General features: G+C 39.6%; 1 protein-coding gene across 5 annotated transcripts in view; it reads right to left on the bottom strand.

Moving 5' to 3' along the window:
* Nucleotides 1-20,956, bottom strand: part of tle2a (TLE family member 2, transcriptional corepressor a) — a 94,345-nt gene that overhangs the window by 32,128 nt on the left and 41,261 nt on the right. For all 5 annotated transcript variants that reach the window (XM_057841162.1, XM_057841166.1, XM_057841165.1 and 2 more), the window contains exons 3-4: nt 10,075-10,138; nt 669-713 (exon numbers count right to left, since the gene is read on the bottom strand). In XM_057841162.1, coding sequence (XP_057697145.1) covers nt 669-713; nt 10,075-10,138 — 109 coding nt within the window. The remainder of the gene's footprint in view (nt 1-668; nt 714-10,074; nt 10,139-20,956) is intronic.

Consider the following 20,956-nt stretch of genomic DNA (forward strand, 5'->3'; position numbering starts at 1 on the left):
TCTTCAGGAGGGAGGAGAGGGGGAGGGAAAGGACAGGAGCAACCGAGAGAAAGGGGATGAAGGGGGGGAGGACAAAAGGGGTATGAAGGGTAGGGGGCTGATGAAATGGGAGAGGATTGGGTGGCGAGGAAGTGTGACAATGAGGCAAGGATGTGGGAGGGCGAGGAGAAATAGACGAAAAAAAGGGGAGATAGGCGAGGGAGGAAAATCGACATCGCGGTGAAGAGCGAGGGGGATTCTGTGACATGTCAAAAGTGAAACGATTGAGATGGTGATGAACGGAGAGAGTGAGAGAAACAGTAGACAGCAGGAAGCCAGTGACCTGATTTAAAGTGAAATCCAGCATGTACTGTATATGTCTGCAAGGAAGAGAAAGGAAAGTGAAGATAAAATGCAAATGGAAAGAGACACAGGATGCAAAAAGAAATAGAGAATTACAGGCAAAAACAAAAAGTCGACAAAAGAAATGAAACAAGGAGTGATGACAGACAGGTCTGTAAAAGGTACGAAGGAATTTTCTTCTCTTTTGGGGGAATGAATTCCACGTGGGATTCCTATTAAACGCCTTTGTGGAAGGATTGACATTACATTGAGAAAGGAAACATGTCAGAAGGAAAGGACAGGAAGTGACATTCCACGAAAAAAGACAACTGTGACGTCCTTCTCACCTGTTTGTGCATTTCGATGTTAAGGCCGTAGGACATCTCGTAATACTGCAACACACAAACAGTTCACAGTTAACAAATTATTACCATGATTTCATAGGTTGAATATGTGGCTGACTGCATCCAAATTGAATATGTAATGTTTAAATTTAAACTATTCGCCTGTTTTAACGAGCGGGTGTGTCCGGGAGTTAATATTAACCTGCAACATGAAGCAATTGTCAGCGAAACTTAAACTCCCAAAACTTAAAAAATAAGGTCCTAATGGTACTTTTTTTCAAATTTGTAGAAAAAGAAAAATCGAAATGAATATGTGTAATTAGTAAAGATGTCCCGATCGATCGGGTCCGATCACGTCATTTTCTAAGTATCGGAATCGGCAAAAAAAATATCGGACATGCCTTTTTTTAATATATATTTTTTTTATTTAAATCATTTTCTAATTGTATTTAACGTTACAGACAAAATGTCTTACACTCATCCAGAGTAGTTTTGGCTTAAAGTAGGGCTACCAAATTTATTGCGTTAACGGCGGCAATTAATTTTTTCTAATTAATCACGTTCAGTAATTAACGCATGCGCTGCATGACCCACTCACGCATTGTCGCATTCAATCTATAAAGATGCCGTTTTACCTATCGATAGCGCTAAAATGCAGCGTATAATGAGTAGAGAGAATTTTGACAGCCTTTGGAGCCATTTTTTATGTGGCTAAAGCCTTACAATACCTCTCTCAGCAATTAAAAATAACATGGGAGGCAATGTGGGGAAGAAAGGTAGTAGTTGATCATTTTCTTAACACCCTATGTTCTTTCCCAACGCAGAGAAGATATATCAATTGGTGGCCCTACGCACAGTCATGGTTGCACTTCCCATCATGCATTTGGGCAGAAGTTAAATGGCTGCAGTATCATTTACTGACAGCTCAATAAATACACTAGATGGCAATATTTAGTCACAATATACAAAGTCACATTTATCCTTTAAGAATTCTAAGTCTTTCTATCCGTGGATCCCTCTCACAGAAAGAATGTTAATAATGTAAATGCCATCTTGATTTATTGTCATAATAAACAAATACAGTACTTATGTACTGTATGTTGAATGTATATATTCGTCCGAGTTTTATTCGTTTTTTTTTCTTAATGCATTGCCAAAATGTATATGATCGGGAAAAATTATCGGGAATGATTGGAATTGAATCGGGAGCAAAAAAAATGCAATCGGATTGGGAAATATCGGGATCGGCAGATACTCAAACTAAAACGATCGGGATCGGATCGGGAGCAAAAAAACATGATCGGAACAACCCTAGTAATAAGCGTTCTAATACCTATAACCCTAGCTAAATCCTGATATATTTTTTTCTCATGGAACCTGCAGATGCATGTTTTGACTTGAATCCATTTTTTTTTTTTTTTTTTAATTTCAAAATTCTAAATTAGTCTCAAAATAATGAAATTCGGAGTCTATCAAATGTGATACACTAGGCTGAAGACCTCATGTGGGCATCGTGAAATGGGTGTTCTGTAACCACAAAGTGAGTAGGTACTTGCATAATGAGGTTTGGTGTGACGTGACACCATCACTGATTTGAAATCTTCTCGTTTGCAGAGTGGTTTGACTAACAAAAGCAGTTGCGATCAAATCACAAACAACATATATGATAAACTCCAACCCAGTCACACCCTCATTGACATATCTTATGCATGAAACACAAGAAAATGACGGGACTTCATGATGAATTTAACTGTTGTACAGTAGGGCTGAACAACATCGGAAAAAACTGACAGTCTCTTCCGGGGGGGTTGCGATGTATTGTGATATTAAAACTAGAAGAATTTTCACCAAATGACTTCAATAGCTATGCTTGGGAAGACTCACGATGACCACATTGTATTCATTCGAGATGTCCCGATCCGATCACGTGATCAAAAATCGGGCCGATCGCACCATTTTTCAGAGGATCAGAATCGGGTGAAAAGGATTTTTTCCCCCCCTCTCACCTTCCCTCCTGCTCAGCAGTGCGACCAAACTTTTTTTTTCTTAGGGGCAGTTTACATGGAGACTCTGCAACACCAAGACACAATGGTTGTGTTGCGGAATGGCCTCGCCTTTATATGATGTTGGCGAAAACGGAAGGCGAAGACGCAAACCTTTGATTCCAGGCTCCAAAGTGAAAGAATTCGAGTGCGGGGCTTGCTCCCCAACCATATCAATGGAAAGCTCTCGCGCCCATGACGTCAGCACTCGCACGTCACTTTGGGCGTGCGCAGAGCTGCTACTAAACATAAACAGCAAACATGGTGGTGCCTCGGCTTTAATTTACTGTTTTTATAATATTTTCAATTTAAATATGTTTCCATTTTTGTGCCTTTTGGAGCAAAAGAAAAATGCCATTGCTTGGAGTGGGCATGTTATCGTCAAGTGAGTATGTTGTCTTCTGGGCTGAGAAGGTTGTTGGTGTCAATGGACATCATTGGCTGTCACCTTGTAAATCTGCACTACCCCCTATGGCCTGGCATGAAAACTACAGTATATCACAAAAGTGAGTACACCCATCGCATTTCTGCAGATATTTATATCTTTTCATGTGACAACACTGACAAAATGACACTTTGACACAATGAAGAGTAGTCTGTGTGCCGCTTATATAATAGGGTTCATTTAATTTCCTCTCAAAATAACTCAAAATATAGCCATTAAAATCTAAACCCCTGGCAACATAAGTTAGTACAGCCCTTAGAAACTACATACATCCCTAAATGTCCAAATTGAGTGCTGCTTGTCATTTTCCCTCCAAAATGTCATGTGACTCGTTACAGGACTGCTATCAGCATTGCTGCAGAGATTGAAGAGGAGGGGGGTCAGCCTGTTAGTGCTCAGACCATACAGGGATGTACGTAGTTTTTAATGGGTGTACTCACTTTTGTTGCCAGGGGTTTAGATGGCTATGAGTTATTTTGAGGTGAAAATAAATTAACTCTATTTTATAAGCTGCACACAGACTACCGGTACTTTTCATTGTGTCAAAGTGTCATTTGTTTCAGTGTTGTCCCATGAAAAGATATACTTAAATATCTGCAGAAATTTGAGGGGGGGTACTCATTTTTGTGATACACTGTACATCGTTTTCACGCGGAATTGCGACATTGTTCGAATGGAGATGGAACCATATAATCAATCGATCAACCAATTTATTTCTATGGCCCATTACAAAAAAAAACGAAAGGTCCTCAATGCAAATATGAAATTTGTCATATTCTCAGAGCGTCACCATGTAAACTGCCCCTTAGTCACCAGTGCAGCTGGCGTTTGTACTTAAATTTAACGATTATTGACAGGTTTGCAGCTTTGATCGAGCCGGAGCCTACGATGAAAGGCACAAATGTGTTAATCATCGTAAAACTTGCAGCCCAGTCTGAAGTGTACTGTGGCAACTCATTCACTGTGTAAGTGAGAGGCTGTTCTCGACAGTGTGAGCATCAAAGTAAAAAAAAAAAAAAAAAAAAAAATCCGTATCAGCTTGGGACTTTGGTATTGGCAGATTCTAAAAATCGGGTGACTTGGACTAGGGTGCAAAAATTTGCGATCAGGACATCTCTAGTATTTATATTATAATACCGTTTAAACCAGGCTAAAGATTTTTTTTCTTTTTGTGAATGATTAGTGTATATAAAAGGGATCCAGGAAGCCCTGCACAATTGCTGCTTTTTTGAAGCAAAACGAAACCTTACATTAAAAAAAAAAACCCACACGTACTGCAATGGGACTATTGTGCAGGCGCACATTGCGATGTGGATGTTGGCGATGTTCGAACGATATATTGTGCAGGCCTATTGTACAGCATTTTGATTTCTTTTGAATCACTTTTAATCCAATTCTTCGTTTTCATTACGAATGCACGTAATATTCAACAGTCTATGTTGTATAAAAAGGAACGATTGCATTAACAGAAAATGTTACCTTCCATTTTTGAGCAACAATGCCAAGATACTGCGAAACCATATTTAATATGAAACCATAAATAATATTTTTGCTCAATGCTATGATACTAGTTTGGGCCAAACAACTTTTTGGAATTATGGCCAAAGATTTAACATTGGTTTAATCAGAGAATGATACATATTTCCACACGCATTTGGGAAACATTCACAACCACATTTACAACTAGTAACAATTTCATAGGGCATTAAGACGGACAGTGCCTATACACACACAAGGCACAACAACTTTGAACGTCAATATTTAAAAATAAAAAAATGTTATTATTATTTTATTTTTCTAATATAACCTCAGACACTGAAAGTCATTAGTACTCCAAAAACGAGACTGAAGGACATCTGGGAGGCCTCAAGGTGAGTACCACCACGGAAGGAATACATATTGTCGGCCGGTTGCAATAATCACATCTAATTTGAGCTATTTGGACCTTCTGACTCCTAAGAGGACCACAGGAGAGAGAGGGGAGCCAATAAGAGACAGGTGGCACTCCTCCCTCTCTCGCTCTCTCTCTCTGGATGGAAAAAGGAAAGTATTTTAAAGTCGGCTGCTTCGCAAAGTGACAGGCTGACATTTGCTTTTCAGAGAGGAGATTGGCAAGTTGGAGAGCCAGAACATTCTGGCAGGCTGGAAGGAGGAGATGGGCAGGGGGCTGTCTCTCTGCAGACATCTTTCTTGGCACAATTTGAGTGAGTGTGTGTGCGCACATGCAGGTGTGTACGTGTATGTGTTGCTGTTTGTCTGTGCTTCCATAAAAGATGCCTTTCCTGGCAGCTGGCAGCTCCGCTTGACAGTTGGTGTGCCAAGTTTCGCCTGTTGCTTAGCAACACCCAAACTCCCACCCAAATCAGCCGCCAGGAGAGGAGACCTCACCTACCCCCATCCACCCCCCTACCCCATTTTCTTAGTGAGAGCCAAAACTTCAACCATCATCCCTTCCACCCTCCCCAACAGATACACAATTCCCAGCTCAGTGCCAAGAATGCCACATAGTGTTTTTGGCAGGGCCAAGTGGGTTCTTGGCAGCTGGCGCCGGTTCAGCTGTGGTGGCGAGGGGTTCAGATGGCAGGCAGAGTTCCCGCTGACTGAACGGACCCAAATTTTCACATAACGTTACCCTAATGGTAGCGCCGCAGCGCAGCCAAGTGCAGACGCACATTAACCTCAAAACTGCATGCGCCTCATTTGTTTTAGTACCGATATTTCCATATTTGTGCAATTCTTTGACCATTTTTGGCTGCGACCTCACTTCTAAGATCAAGAATGGTGTAAAGCAATACATTTTGCCTTAGTTGCTTCAAGTTGCTATTCTTTAATAATCAATTTCACACATCAAATCAAATAGCACATTATTATTAAAGCCAATCCTGAGTGTGAACGGACAGACGCTGCTGCGTAGCCAAAATGAGTCATAACTGGGCTACCATCTAAACAAGAATTTCCTAACCTCTATTGGGCCAAGGCACATATGTTACATTTAAAAAATCTAATGGCATACCCTCAATTTCCTCACAATTACATTTATTCTGTGTGAAAGCTCGGGCTGTTTTGTTAAACACAAAATAATTATTTATGCCATTTTAATGGTAACAGGTGGACAACACAGGTCAATGTGCTTTCTGTCGGCGAATTGACGAATATTTAATTGTTCTGCCTGTCACTTTACAGCAATGTCAATCAGGTGAAAATGGTGGTCTTTTTTGTCGTAATAAATTAATTTTCAGACCAGTTCAGTGAAGTTGGCACATTGATTGGGAGTGGTAGGAGGCATTGGGTTGACATCAGAGTAATCTGAGCAGTCTAAGTGCTATGATCGACAGTTTTACAAAATTTCACAAGCATGTTAGCAAGCAATTAACTCATTGGCTGCCATTGACGGCCACAGACGAACCAGAGTTGCTCTAAAAATTAGTTGTTTTTACATTGACCACACAGTAACAGTCAAACTACTACTTACAATTAGACATATGCCGATTACCAGTTTTAAGGTATACCGTGGTATGAAAACATCAAGGTTTCAAAATCGAAAAATTTTCCGTCATACCGTCTTTAAGGTATTATCTATTTTTATTAGAGCTGAAACGAATATTTGAGCAACTCGAGTAACTCGAGTTTAAAAACGGATCCGAGTAATTTTGTTCACCTCGAGGAATCGTTTAATTATGCCAACTCTAAGCATCCCGTTTTGTCCGGACTACTTTTAATGCGGGACAACGCGCTGACGTTACGTGCATAGAGGAAAAAGCAAGAAAAAAAAAAAAAAGAAAAAAAAAAAACTTACCGCAGCCGACAGCAGCTACAAACTACGCCAACGTTGCTAAAAACTACGCCCGCATGATGCTAGTTTGGTAGCAGGTAGTGTCCGATGCGTCTCATAGATATCGCATGCATTTAGGACTAGATGCGCAATGACAGACTCGGCCGCGTCTGGGCAGCGTTAGTAAACAGCCGCCATCTTTAAGCGGTAGACTTCTCATCGCTAATAAATATAACGTTACTGTCACATGCTCACGTAACATTAGCCCTTCGGAGGGCTAGGTTTCTATTGATTTTGACCACTGCCGATGCGTGGCTAACGTGTCCTACATAAGGCTTTATTTAATCTGTAAAAACACAGCGCTGTAGAGTGATGAGGGTGTAAAATTAAAACATAATAAAGGTAACTGTCATTTCTAGCTCTGTAGGTATTGCTGAATAAATGTGCTCCAATACAACAGGTATCATACATTTATTTTGAACACTGCAAAAACTCAAAATCATACCAGTACTTACAGTTTAGACTGACTCAAAACTGAACTTAAAAATAGCTTGACACAAATGGAAACTAAATTGAAAGACGTGGGAAAAAGACGTAGCTTTCAAGTGATGTGTGCTATCAAGCGTAATTACATTTTTAGGTAAGAATTTTTTTTAATATATATATATACAGGTATATATATACACACACGTGTGTGTAAATATATATATATATATTATATATATAAGGTCTAGAAGTTTTTTTGAGTGAAAGCAGTGAATTTCTTTTTCTAGTCACATCTTAGATGCAATTGTTGGCTGTTTTCAACAATGTACATCAAAAATAAAGAAATTGATTGACTGAAAATGGTCAATATTAGATTAAATGTCTTTTTTTCCTTATGTACTGTATATGTATAATTGCTCTTTATCTAAAAAAAATGTTTTATCCGATTACTCGATTAATCGATAGAATTTTCAGTCGATTACTCAGTTACTAAAATATTCGATAGCTGCAGCCCTAATTTTTATATCACAAAAAAGCATGGAGAAACCTTTGGCTTGCAGCTGCAAGACTCAACCCTCCCCCACCAGTTGTTGCTCAATGTCAGTGAGTCAGCTGTGCAAAAAGATGGCTGGAGGAGGTGAAACTCCTGAACTTTTTCCTCCCATTAAAGAAAATGAAATCGCTGATATGGGAATACTTCGGCTACAGAAAAGTTACATACAGCCGCGGCTTATAGGAGGGCCAACCGACATGAAAAAAACGTATGCGGAGGGTGACTGCCGAGGAGGCAATACCTCCAATATGATTTCACATTTATACAAAATGAATGGTTAGCAAACACTTGTCATGAACGTTTCCCACCAGCTACGGGAGTTAACTCCACTATGTTTAGTGTGTCTAGCGGTGGTAAAACTAGGGTTTTTTTCTCTCTGGCAACTGTCTGTGTTGAGAAAGAGTGTGTATAGTGTAAACATGATACGAGTCATACACACTTGCTTTTTATGGAAAATAATTCAATTATTTTTGTTCTGGTGGCAATAATGTTGAGCTGTGGCTGTGGGTTTAGGCTCACCTAAAGGACTGTATTTGTTTTAATTTTATTAAGATTTTTTTTTCTACATTATAGTTATGTCCCAATTTGCTAATATGTTTGAAAAATAAAAAATCTGTTCAATTGATATTTTTTGTATTTTTTTAAACCCAGATATCCCAAAGTAATACATTTTGGAGCTTTAATTGCAATGCTGTGAAACAGTGATATTTTGGCTTGAGATTATCATATCGTCAGAATATCATACCGGCACATGCCTACTTACAACAGTGGAACTAAGGAAACGGATGGACACCTATATGCTTTAAAGGCTTTAGGGTTTTTCATAAATTAACTAATCAGCTGGATTTAATGGCCATAAACGCCCAATCCATTTTGACAGGGAGGGGCTGGCAGCGATCAGTCAAAATGGATTAGATGTCTCTTGCCGTACATGGAAATGAAAGAGAACAATATAATCTACTTTTAGTTTGAAGGAATCCTGTTTTTACTTTTTACTTAAAGCAACACTACATAACTTTTCAGTTTTGGCCGATTTTAGCATCGCCGGTGAACAAAAGCGGTAGTGTTTTGCCTTAAGGAAGTTTTCCTATGAGGTCCAGTCAGCGCACACCCGCACAGTGTCGTAAAATCATGATATCCTGGTCACCTGCAGAAGGATTATACAACATATCTGTTTCCAACGGCTGTGTGAAGGACGAATAGTAATAAAGTAATAAAACCAGTTGTGGCTAAACAATAGCATATGACAGTTAGCAACCGTGTGGCTAGTGTGAAGGGGGCGGGCATCGTGCCTGCAATTGACAGCTGGACCAATGTTCATTCTCGAGTCTGTCTTTATAATGAATGGTGAAAGGGGGAAGTGACGTATGCCGTAAAGCAGTCAGCACATTTGTAGTTTTTTTGTGTGGCGCGGTTCCTGCCACCCTCCTCAAAGTTTATTAGTGCCGGTAAAAGCAATTCAGACCCATTCAAGATATAAAAAAGGTTTTATTCAACTAGTTTTCAGTCGACATATCACAAGTATTATGAAAATATTTTATTAAGGTTGAAAAGTTTGCTAGTGTTGCTTTAACTAAGGTGTTTCATTTTGTACTTTCATTTTAAAAGGTGTACATCCTGTTGGTTTCCTCTTAAAATTTTGCTGTGTGAGCAGACACAGAGTTTTACTTTTTTTTTGCTTATGCGTGGAGCGATATAATCAGCTGTAAGGAAACCACTTGTAAGGGTTAGTCCTTGACGGAAGAATTACAGTTTAAAAAATTTAAATTATCATTTTAATTGAGACAAATTGGTGTCTTTTGAAAAATTATATAACCACTTCCCTAAAAAATTCTAGATGAACACAAAGGGATATTTAAAGGAATGAGTCTGATGAAGCCCAGCAAACGTCTAATAAAATACAGCCTAAGAAAGTTTCCACGTGTCCATAAGATAAATGCACACGGTTTGTTTAGCCGAGAAGATCATGTCGCGCACAAACCTATGTAAATCCTGTTTACTCCCCGATGGAACGAGTGAGTACAGAAGTGTGTGTGTGGTCTCGCGTGTGGTTTCTGGTGGGTGTTTAGCAGCTGCTAGCACATGAAAAGGACTTGGAAGACTTGGCTCACCATAACGTAGTGTCTCTGGATCTCAGTCTTTTCGGTGGCCAGTTTCTCACATTCCAGCTTCAAACTGCAACGAGAGGAAACGACAAGGAGCAGGAGGGAAAGCACCTGTTAATATCTACAGTTTGGATTATTTAAAAAAAAAAAAAAGCACAACTCAATTGGCAACAAAAGACTCTCTCGCCTCTTGATCATGTACCACAAGCACTGTGGGGAATAGAGCCGGAGGCAAAGGTGATGACAGGCCATTAGCACTTCTCAGCAGAGGTGAAATAGAAAAGTCACACTGGCCTGACACCAATGCAATGTGTCACTCTTTATTTTTCATCCAGTGTGACCTATTTGTCATCAAATGTTTGTTTTTTCCCCCTCAGATGTACAATAAAACTCCACATAGAAAGGTACGATAATGGCGCCACTATTCATGCCGATTACTGTGCATCTGTACTTGTTAAAAAAATGACCCTATTAATCCTTTGTACAAACTAGCCTATGTCAGATAATTTACAGAACAATATACAATCTGCACTCCCCCGCCCACTAAAAGGGCTACAAATACGCCCATGCCTCTAATTACCACTCTTCTGCTGAATGCGCGTTCCTGAATGGAAGATACACACATACACACACCACAGATGAGCCGGCCAAACACCACTCCCTTGCGTCCCATATCTCTGTGTGCCTGCCTCACCACACGGCCCAACAGGTCCCTCATGTCCCCTAAAATTGGATAATGCTTTTGGCCAGATTTGCAGAAGGACATACACGCACAATTCTCAACAAGTGCACACACGCACACATGCCTTGCATCTCATGTAGCAAAGTGCAGCCTCCCTCTTTCCCCAGAGAGGGATGTTTTGGGTCAGTTTACACTGATTTGTTTGCAGGCGGCAAATAGATTGATGGGGGAGTAGGGGTGTGTAGTGCATTGTGTGTGCGCACTGATGATGTGTGTCTGGCGGTTGAGTTACATGGAGGAGGAAAATTAGAATATGATTAATACGGCAACATTACTTCCCCACCCCCCAGCAGCAACAGGTAATAACAGCCCCATCAGCTCCCTTTTCACGCACACGCGCACACACACGCACATAATTGACTCATTTATCATTGCGAGCCCGTGGACGAGAAGGGGAACAAGGGAAGAGAGTGAGCCAAGCAGCAGAAGAAAGAGGAGGCGGTGGCGTCCAAAAGGTGGATGGGAGTAAGGATTAAACCCCTCCCACTCCACCCCCATCACCTTATAGATTTTATTACAGTGCAATTGCCTCTCAGCTCAAGTGTGCAGTGTGTGTGCACCAGCTACCTCCTCCTCTTGTGCTGGATACATTACAAAAATCAATAGGGTTCTTGCTTTTGACAGAGAAAAAAATACCTTCAGAAAGTTAGAAGGTTTGCAGAGGACTGATGAGACCATATGGGAAACATGAAGCAATTGACAAATATTGTAACTTGCTTGCAAGACATGCAAATTCCTTCAAGAAAAACGTCTAATTTCTGCTAGGTTTTGAACAGGTGTAAATGTGGCTATCAGTGGCGATTGCTCTAAGATTACAAGAGAAGCTCAGCTTCCACCAAAATGTCAAAAAATAAGTGATCAAATGTATACTGTTGTGCATACGTGGAGATTAAGAGGGACATAGTCCCCCTGTTGGCCAAAAATTGACTTTCCTATATGTAAATTTAAAATTAAGACTTTGCTGGTAAATTGTTGTCTATAAAAGTTGTAAAGAAATAAAACAAACAACAAAAATGAATGAAATAAACATTTATTTATTATTATTTTTTAAATAATGAGTGAAAATTCTTTTTTGTAACCGATCATGTGACTAGCACCTTATAGACCGTCATTTGTTTTTCTTAACCAAAACCACATTAGGACAGAAGAGGCAAGATGGATATACATAATTTTTTTCAAACCTAAGCTTTCAAAAGCAACAACTACTAAGCGAGAACCAATGACTGAAGATGTGGACCATGAAAGAGAGCACCGCCAAAATGGTAAGTGGCGTTTCAGTTTGCCCCACAAAAGAAGTTAATTGTACAACAGAGCCACCACCGGGCATACCATATTCAATGCACGACGATCTTGGCCAAAAGCATAGCTGTCCTAAGCAGCCTGATCTAGAATTCCCCTCAAAAATGAGGGCAAAAAAAAAAACAAAAAAACGCTCATTTTCAACGTATTATAAATATTCATGGCTGGAATATTCAGTCAAAAAGCATGCGGCGTCTTCTTCTCCACTAGGTAAGACAGAAAAACACTGCGTTTCGGGGGTCATCAACATGTTTTGCCTCCCTCCCCCCTGCCACAAAATTCAAACACCGCCTATCCTGTTGTGTGTACTTGTCATTGATTAAATATATGCCCAACAACGCTAAACTTTTTAGTTAGCTTCTTATCACTGGTTACGATGAGGCTTGCTTTCTATTCCTTCACGCAGCTTCACAGTCCTTTAAACAGTGTCGAAGCGGGGCTTCTCCACAGTTGAGAGTATATTGTTCCACTACAGCGAAACAAGACGAGTCATTGGCTAAAGGCTGCATGTACAGTATCCGGCCCATTGGACGCTCTACGTATCTGCAGGTCTATGGGCAGTCGGCTGTGCTCAGCTGGCCCGGGCGCTCTGGTTCTCTGCATGTTGATTGGATAATCTGTCTTGAGGCTGAATTCCTTTTTGATTAACAGGGAAATAAGCGACTCAGTGATCTTGTCGTATTAATATCCATGGGTGTCGTATTAATATCCATGGGAGGCATTTTTCTATTTTTATTCTGCTGTTGAATCGTCAACTATCATAATTATCCTAGCGACACTTGCTTTGTTAAAATCAACTAGCGAAAAATCAAGCTTATTTCTGATGTTTTTTTTTATTGTAGCTTTTTGTGTTTGGAGACTTGACTTCTAGCACTGGAGTTTCTTTTCCTACTGACCAGCGGGTGCTAGTGAGCCTCTCCACCATCACAAAGCACTCACAGGCAGACATACTTTGCGCTGTGCCTCATTGAAAGTGCCCAATTCAAAGGGAGCGACACCAAAGAGCAGTTTTGTGTTAACTAGAAATTAGAAATGAAAATGCTTATGATTCTATGTGAAACATCCTCGACAAACAAGAAGGTCCAGTTTCTTTGATCCAAACGTCTTTAAAAGCCACTTTAATCAGATTTATGACCGATCACTTCAAAATATGACCGCTCAGAACATTGCTCTGCAGTCAATATCCCAGTCATGATATTTAGGGTAAAATTCCGGGTTCATAATTTGCAAATTTACCTATGCACATTTTTCCCCCTTGTGTAACCTATTTTTGGTAACAACTGAAGATGGCACCAAATCTATGGCTAATAGAAAAGTACTAATTAGTATTAATACTTGAAAATTCTGTAAGTAGAGACGCGTTTTCCATGTAAATGCCCTAATCCGTTCCAAGCCTCCCAAAACTCAGACATAAATCTTTTATAATGCGTAAAAATGTATCAAAACATGTAACAAATACATCTTACAATTAGATTATTGCACAATAAACATTAAACCAGAGTCTTACAATTAGATTATTGCACAATAAACATAAAACCTGAGTTGTGCATAATGTAAAAAAAACAAAAAACAAAAACAGTAAAGACTAAAAGTTAATACACTCACGTAAAGCTGTCGGAACATGATGGGCGAATGAAAAGGGCCGGTGGAATTCACACATACACATACCTTCTTCGCAAATTGGATGCCAGGAATGCTAGACAATAGCCAATGGCAGAAGAGTTATAAGTATGTTACGTTCAGTAAACCGTGGCAGATGTGAGTACCAGCCATAATGCATTTTTGCCTTTTGTATCCTGAAATGTCTTAACAACAAGCAATATTTTCCCATTGCGGCATGTCTTAACCTGAAAATTCTGTATGTAGAGATGTTCTTAAGTAGAGGTACCAGTGTATGGCATATTAGTTTTTAGTGGAAGTTATGGCGCATCAATGCTTCATGCCATTTATTCTTTTCGGTAATGTTGCAATATTTGTGTCAGATGATAAACGTTTTGAATGACAGTCGTAGTTCTAAGAAATTCGTGATTGCTTATTTAGACTATTTGATTATCTTTCACATGAAGGGAATCTTTTTTGTTGTACAGTTTGATACGAGGTCTTCTCGCCTGTCAATCTCAAAGCACAAATGGACAAACATGTATTTAGACTCACATGAATACTTATCGACATTCTAGCTTCCAATAAACCTTAGCATGTTTTTGGAAGTCTGCTATAGCCACAGAAAACCCACACAAACACCGAGAGGAAATACAAACTCCACACAGGAGGTTTGTGAAGCACACAAGTCCATCCTGCTGCCACACAATATCTCCACTGACAACAAGCAAACACTGATTTAAGATGATTCTTTTTTTTAAACAATGTGGCATTTTAACAAATGTTGAATGGAATATTGAAGGACTAACTTTCAAAGATAATTAAGGCAATTATTTTTTTACATCCCTGACTGACATACTATTAGAAAAACATGGTGATATTAAAATGCTTAGACCGATTGTTTGATATGAACAGTGATACCTCTACTTATAAACGTCTCTACATACAGAATTTTCTGATTAAGACACACCTCAACAGGGAAAATATTGCCTATTGTTACAAAAGAGATTTCAGGATACAAAAGGAAAAAATACAGTATGGCTGTTACATGCAGCTGAACGTAACATAGCTGCTATGCCACTGGCTATTGCCTAGCATTCCTGGTATTCAATAGCGCACCACACTAATGCTATTTTTAGACCGCAAAGCTGTGTGACGTCACTATCGTAAACCGGAAGGCGGTCAACAATGAAGCGCGCTCGCATATCTGCATGCTAGTACTGCTTGTTTTCTGCCGGTAATCTTTCAAAAAAGAACATGCCGAGTAAACGCTGCTGCTATGGAACGACTCTAGACATTACAACATATGAATGATGTTTTCTTCATACGTTTCCCGAAGCCAAAAACTCCAAAACAAGGAAAAATTGTGAACAATGGATAAACTTGTGGGGACATCCAAAAGATCAGTTTAACGCCAGCAAGGTGAAGCCATTCACCTTCATATGCAGTAAACATTTTGTTTGGGCTGAACCATTGCCTGCCACAGCCTGCCCCGAAAAGGTAAGCCATTTTGATATTTTTAACCAATTTTTTTTAGCGTGACGTTTTGCCGTGCTGCTTCTGTCTGACAATGAATGACCGGGGGAAAAAAATTAAAATTTTATTTATATATCGCAACAGTCATGTAAGCATATTTTTCTAAAATACTATTTATTATAATATGTAAATAAATAAGCCATGTTTGGCCTTGGTCTTTTTGTAGTAAGCCTGTTCATGCCTCCAGGTAGGCATTAGATTTAACAGCTTTACCTTTTCTGTTGTAAAGAAACAACCTTGTAAGTGGGAAGTGTAAATGAATTAATTGAATTAAGATTTGTTATTAATGAAAAAATTAAAAGTGTTCGTGGGCAGTCACTGAGTAGCATTTGCGATCGCTACACAAAAATAGCAATATACATAAATTAGCCCTAAGAACGCTCAGAGACGTAAGACAACCAGAAGATATAATATATAAGAAAGACAGGGTATATGGTGGTAAGCTGATGGTATGCTGAAACAGGAGAATGTCATTGTCAGTGGCGTAAGGCAAAGCATTCAAGAAAAAATGTGTCGATAAAAAAGCTACCTCTGGATCAGGTCGGCTCTTTTTCCAGTCTTTTTCAGCCCTCGACACTCAAGCCATCTCTTTAACTGAACATTTGTATGTTCTTCCACATCTTTACCAGTGAATTTGGCACCAGGGACATCATTTTCGGACAGAATTGGCAGGTTTAGCTCAGTAAACAATCAGTGATGTATAAAAACATGCCATTTTTGTCGAAACCAGGGTGCACGTTTGAGAACATTGCGCCGAGGCAGTTATTTGGATCCTCCTCAAAATTGGCGAGACTCTTCATGAGACATTATCAGACGTTAAGTTATGAAAATGTTGAGTTTTCATTCACGGGCCTGACCTGGGCGGGGTACCAAAGTCGGTGTTTTTTTGGCAACGTGCCAAATTCAGTAAATGACTAATAACTTCCTGATACAAGGTGCAATCTTTTTCATATTTGTCATGCGTTCATTGGCATTTTGGTATGCGTTCGTTCACTATTTACATGCATCTAGCATAAGCGACCAACATAAGTTTGACCCCTCTAGCAACAGTTGCTAACGTCATGAATATTAATGAGCAAAGGTGACGCGTTACGTGCGGTACGCTATTAGCTAAGAGGGACCTCAACTGTATGTGTATTTTGCAGCGTCTTTTCGCCCGTGTTTCGATAGCTTTACATGATTGCAATAACTTTTATTCTTTACTCCATTCTTAGTTTTTTTACATTATGCACAACTTGTTTTATGTTTATTGTGCAATAATCAAATTGTAACATGTGTGTTACATGTTTTGATGCATTATAAATGTTTTATGTCTGGATTTTGAGGGACTTGGAACGGATTAGGGCACTTACATGGAAAACGCGTCTCCACTTACAGAATTTTCAAGTTAAGAAACTACTTCCACAACCAATTAATTTCTTAAGTAGAGGTACCACTGTACTTTGTTTGTATGCTTTGCCATCAAGTCACATATGCACATTATACTATATGTTGACACCACACCTCCACCCCCTACACACTTGATACCATTATGGACTTGTACCTCAAGGTTAAAAATGAGTGAGTTCATCATTATGTGACTATTGGAGCTGGAGGCGGGAGGCATTCAAAGACAGAAAATGTGAAAGAGTAGTGGGCAGGCAGAGAGGAATGATTGGCTGTCATAATTAGTCTTTAGCTGGGTGCCTTTTAGTGAGATGGTGGGAAGGAGAGAAGGATGAAAGCAGGAAAAACAGGTGTATGCGCCATGCTTTTGTGTGCCTCCAATCTTTCCCTGGCGGTGACAGAAGATAAGGTGATCGGCTGAATGTGCTACAAATCTGCAACCTGTCGTTTTTTCAGACAGCTCTATCTGTGTTGCATTGATGATATCACTGGAAGCGTGTAAAAGCTGTATGCATTAGTGAAAACTACAGTATTTATGAAGGCAACACACACCCACACATAGCAACAAACCTGCTGGATAAAAACACACAGGGTCAGAAAAAAAGCAACCTCAAGCATCTAATTGAGAAGCTGCACTTTAAGAAATGTGCCAGGTGTCATTTCAGTCTCCAGCCTTTGTTTTCTTTATTTTCATTTTCATTTGCTGGGAGTTTTAAACGCAGCAGGACCTACAAACCCTACTTAGGGCAGCCAAATAAGCTTTGCACTCACTCAATGTTGCCACATTTTTTTCTAAAAAGAAACGATTAAAATCAACAAACAGCTGCACGCAATCGACCACTTTCTTCACAACATCCCTACTCAAGAATACAAACAATACAGCAATGTCTATTGTGAGCCACCTCTAATTTTGCTGTTGTCAATTTGGGTCCTTGTAATTTCGTGCTCATACAATTATAACAATTTGCGGCCTCGTCCTACAAACACTACCATTAAAGACCCCTGTGATAAAATGTGATTTGCGATGTTTAGTCCTTGCTTAGTTTGGAATAAACATGCTCCTCAATTGCCGAGAAGCTTTGGGAGGTTCCCAAAATGTGTAATGACTTAAATACGGATAGCCCTTCAACTAATGTTTAGTCTCTTCAATAAATCATTCCTAATTAGGTCTATGAATTGTCACCTGGCAACGGCACAAAGATATTGTATTTACAAATAAACATCATCTCATTTCACTTTATAATTATGGAAATGATACGACTCATGGGTTCAGTTTGATTGATGGATGCTCTAGTGACACTACTTCTAAAATGGTTTTTAAATGCTTTCAGTGGCATTTTAAGAGGCTGTAAACCATTTTCACAGTTAAAAAGATATCAGTCGACACTCAGTCCTATTGATCGTGACATTACCGTAATCACACACGCACACATGAGAAGCGTTTAGGATCCCGGCCTCCGGGTCTGCGGCTGTTCACTTTACATCTCATTAAGTATTGATCAATCGTTTCTCGCAAATCTACTGGAAAGAAAGGAAAAAAAAAAACTGACAGCTTTCCAACATACACACACACACACAACCGGAGCCCACCCAACTTGCTTGTGTACACTTTCATCATCTTTCAAGGGTGTGCACAACAAACATGAGGGGACACACACCCACACAAAACAAAGGATGGAGCTTGTCACACAGCAGCAGGCCAAGCGGACTGGTATCTGTCATCACACTCATTGTGAGGCTACACACACAAACACACACACCCACACAAAACAAAAACCGCAGAAGTCACCATAGGGTGTTGATTAAATCAAGTGTTTACACACTTATTTTACTGTGTAGACAAAGTAAATGCCACTTTATTGTGATTATTGAGCCAGCACACTAACTAAAGCCGCTTTTGCACTGTAGAAACTATCAGCAGTTCGTAGAACGATGACCAGTGGCGCCACCAGGGAGTGGCCAGGGGTGGCCACGGCCACCTCTATAAATTGGTTGGCCACCTCACTGGCCACCCCGCTTGCCAGTATATCGTTAGATTGTTGTAGCATCAGTTATGGATTTAATCCCAAATGAATGCATTTATTTTGTTTTGTTAAATGTAGGGCTGTCAAATTTATAGTGTTAACGGGCGGTAATTAAGTAATTTTAATTAATCACGTGAAAATATTTATCGCAATTAACACATTCGCGGTACGACTCATTCACGCATTGCCGCAAACAGCCTACAATGGCGCCGTTTTACTTATATACAGAGATAAGAGGCAGTGTCAAGTGAGTGGAGTAGATACAAGCATTCATTGGGGCCGTGCTTTTAATTGGCAAAAGCTTTGTCATCTCTCCCACAGCTACTATAAATATTGTGGGAAGCGACGTGGGGAAGAATGACAGGAGTTGATCTTTTTCTTAACACCCTGTAGTGTACCCAACGCAGAGAAGATATAGCATTTGCGGCCACCACACACAGTCATGGTTGCACACGCTAGATGGCAATATTTAGTCACAATATACAAACTCACATTTATCCTTTAAGAATTACAAGTCTTTCCATCCGTGGATCCCTTTCACAGAAAGAATTAATAATGTTAATGCCATCTTGTGGATTTATTGTTATAACAAACAAATACAGTACTTATGTACAGTATGTTGAATGTATATATCCGTCTTGTCTTATCTTTCCATTCCAACAATAATTTACAGAAAAATATGGCATATTTTAGAGATGGTCTGAATTGCGATTAATTATGATTAATCAATTTTTAAGCTGTGATTAGCTCGATTAATTTGACAGCCCTAGTTAAATGTACACCTTATGCCTAATATATACATAACACAATTAGACAGAATTGTTGTGGAACTCAAAATGTTAACTGGACAGTTATGGACTATGCACATTAAATCATTAGTAACATCAAATATTACACAATACACCAAAGTATATCAGTAGCCGTGTCCTTAAGTCTTTCTGATAGTTTTCCCCTGACCTTTTTACTGCAACAATATAATGAAAACCTGAAATTATGGCTTTTAGTTTTGGCCACTCCAAGATTTTACGTGGCCCCATCTGGCCACCCCTATGAAAAATTTCTGGAGGCGCCACTGACGATGACGTCATTTTGCGTGTTCGCGCATGTAGGAACCAGGGACCAGGAACACAAGTTCTGAGAACCATTTCAGTTCTGGGGTAGCGACTGAGTGGAGTCGTAGGAACTCAATAACGTAGGTGTTTGGTTACTCACTAAAATCAGCAAATCAGCCGCTACGCCCCTTCCATACTCGCGCGTCTCAAGGAGCAGCCTTTTTTTTTTTTTTTTTAAACTACCCTATACTCAAGGGCGTAGATTTGCAAAGAGACTAAGGGTGTGACAAATTATTGAAATGGTGATATATCATGATACTTTGTATCCCAAAAGGTTATCGATATGCTCCTGTCAAGAATCGAGATATCGTTTTAAAAAGGTGTCAATGTGTAAAAAGAAAAAAAAAAAAAAAAAAAAAAAGAAAGAAACCATCAAGTTGCTACCAAAATTTTCCACCATAATGGTGTCTCAGTTATCTCTAAGGCTGCCATTGATGGTGCTCGACGCCAAGTCCATTTAGACTGGGAACGTTCGTTCATTCAAAACCGGAGCATTCAGTCATTCGGTCCGATTTTCAGGGCATTTACAGGTCACTTGCTGTTCATTTTAGGGCATTTACAGGTCATTTCCTGTTGAGTTTGAGTCACTGTGATTCCCTGGTCACTTCCTGTTCTGTAACTCAAAATAAACAGTAAGTGAGCCATAAAATACCCCAAAATCAACAGGAAGTAACTGAAAATCAACAGGTAAATGACCTTAAATGGCCCAAAATTACCTCATTGCCTGGCATTGGCTGCCACTGACGGCCATAGACGTTCAATCCGTTTGAGGTGGGAGGGATGGCAGCGAATGAACGAATGTTCATTCGCTGCCACCCTCCCACTTCAAATGGATTGGACGTCTACAAGCGATAAACTCATTCCAATTCACTGCAGAAACTTGTTTTTCTGTTTATTAGTTGTTTGTAGAAAATCCTAGAATGATTTCCTGACTAATGTATCGATAATCGTTGCATCGTCATATCATCAGATCATCATTATCGTGAGCTTTGTATCGCAAATCGTATCGTATCGTACCGTGAGGTTCCAAGAAGTTCCCACTCCTAGTAGGGACATAACACTACCAACTTTTCCGGGATGATGAAATTGTCCCCACCAACTTTTAAGCCACCTTATATGCATTATATAATGAGTTCAGTTATATGGCAAATGGTAAATGGACAGTACTTATATAGCGCATTTAACTACAT

The sequence above is a fragment of the Corythoichthys intestinalis genome, chromosome 7 (genome assembly GCF_030265065.1).
Source record: "Corythoichthys intestinalis isolate RoL2023-P3 chromosome 7, ASM3026506v1, whole genome shotgun sequence".
Lineage (NCBI taxonomy): Eukaryota > Metazoa > Chordata > Actinopteri > Syngnathiformes > Syngnathidae > Corythoichthys > Corythoichthys intestinalis.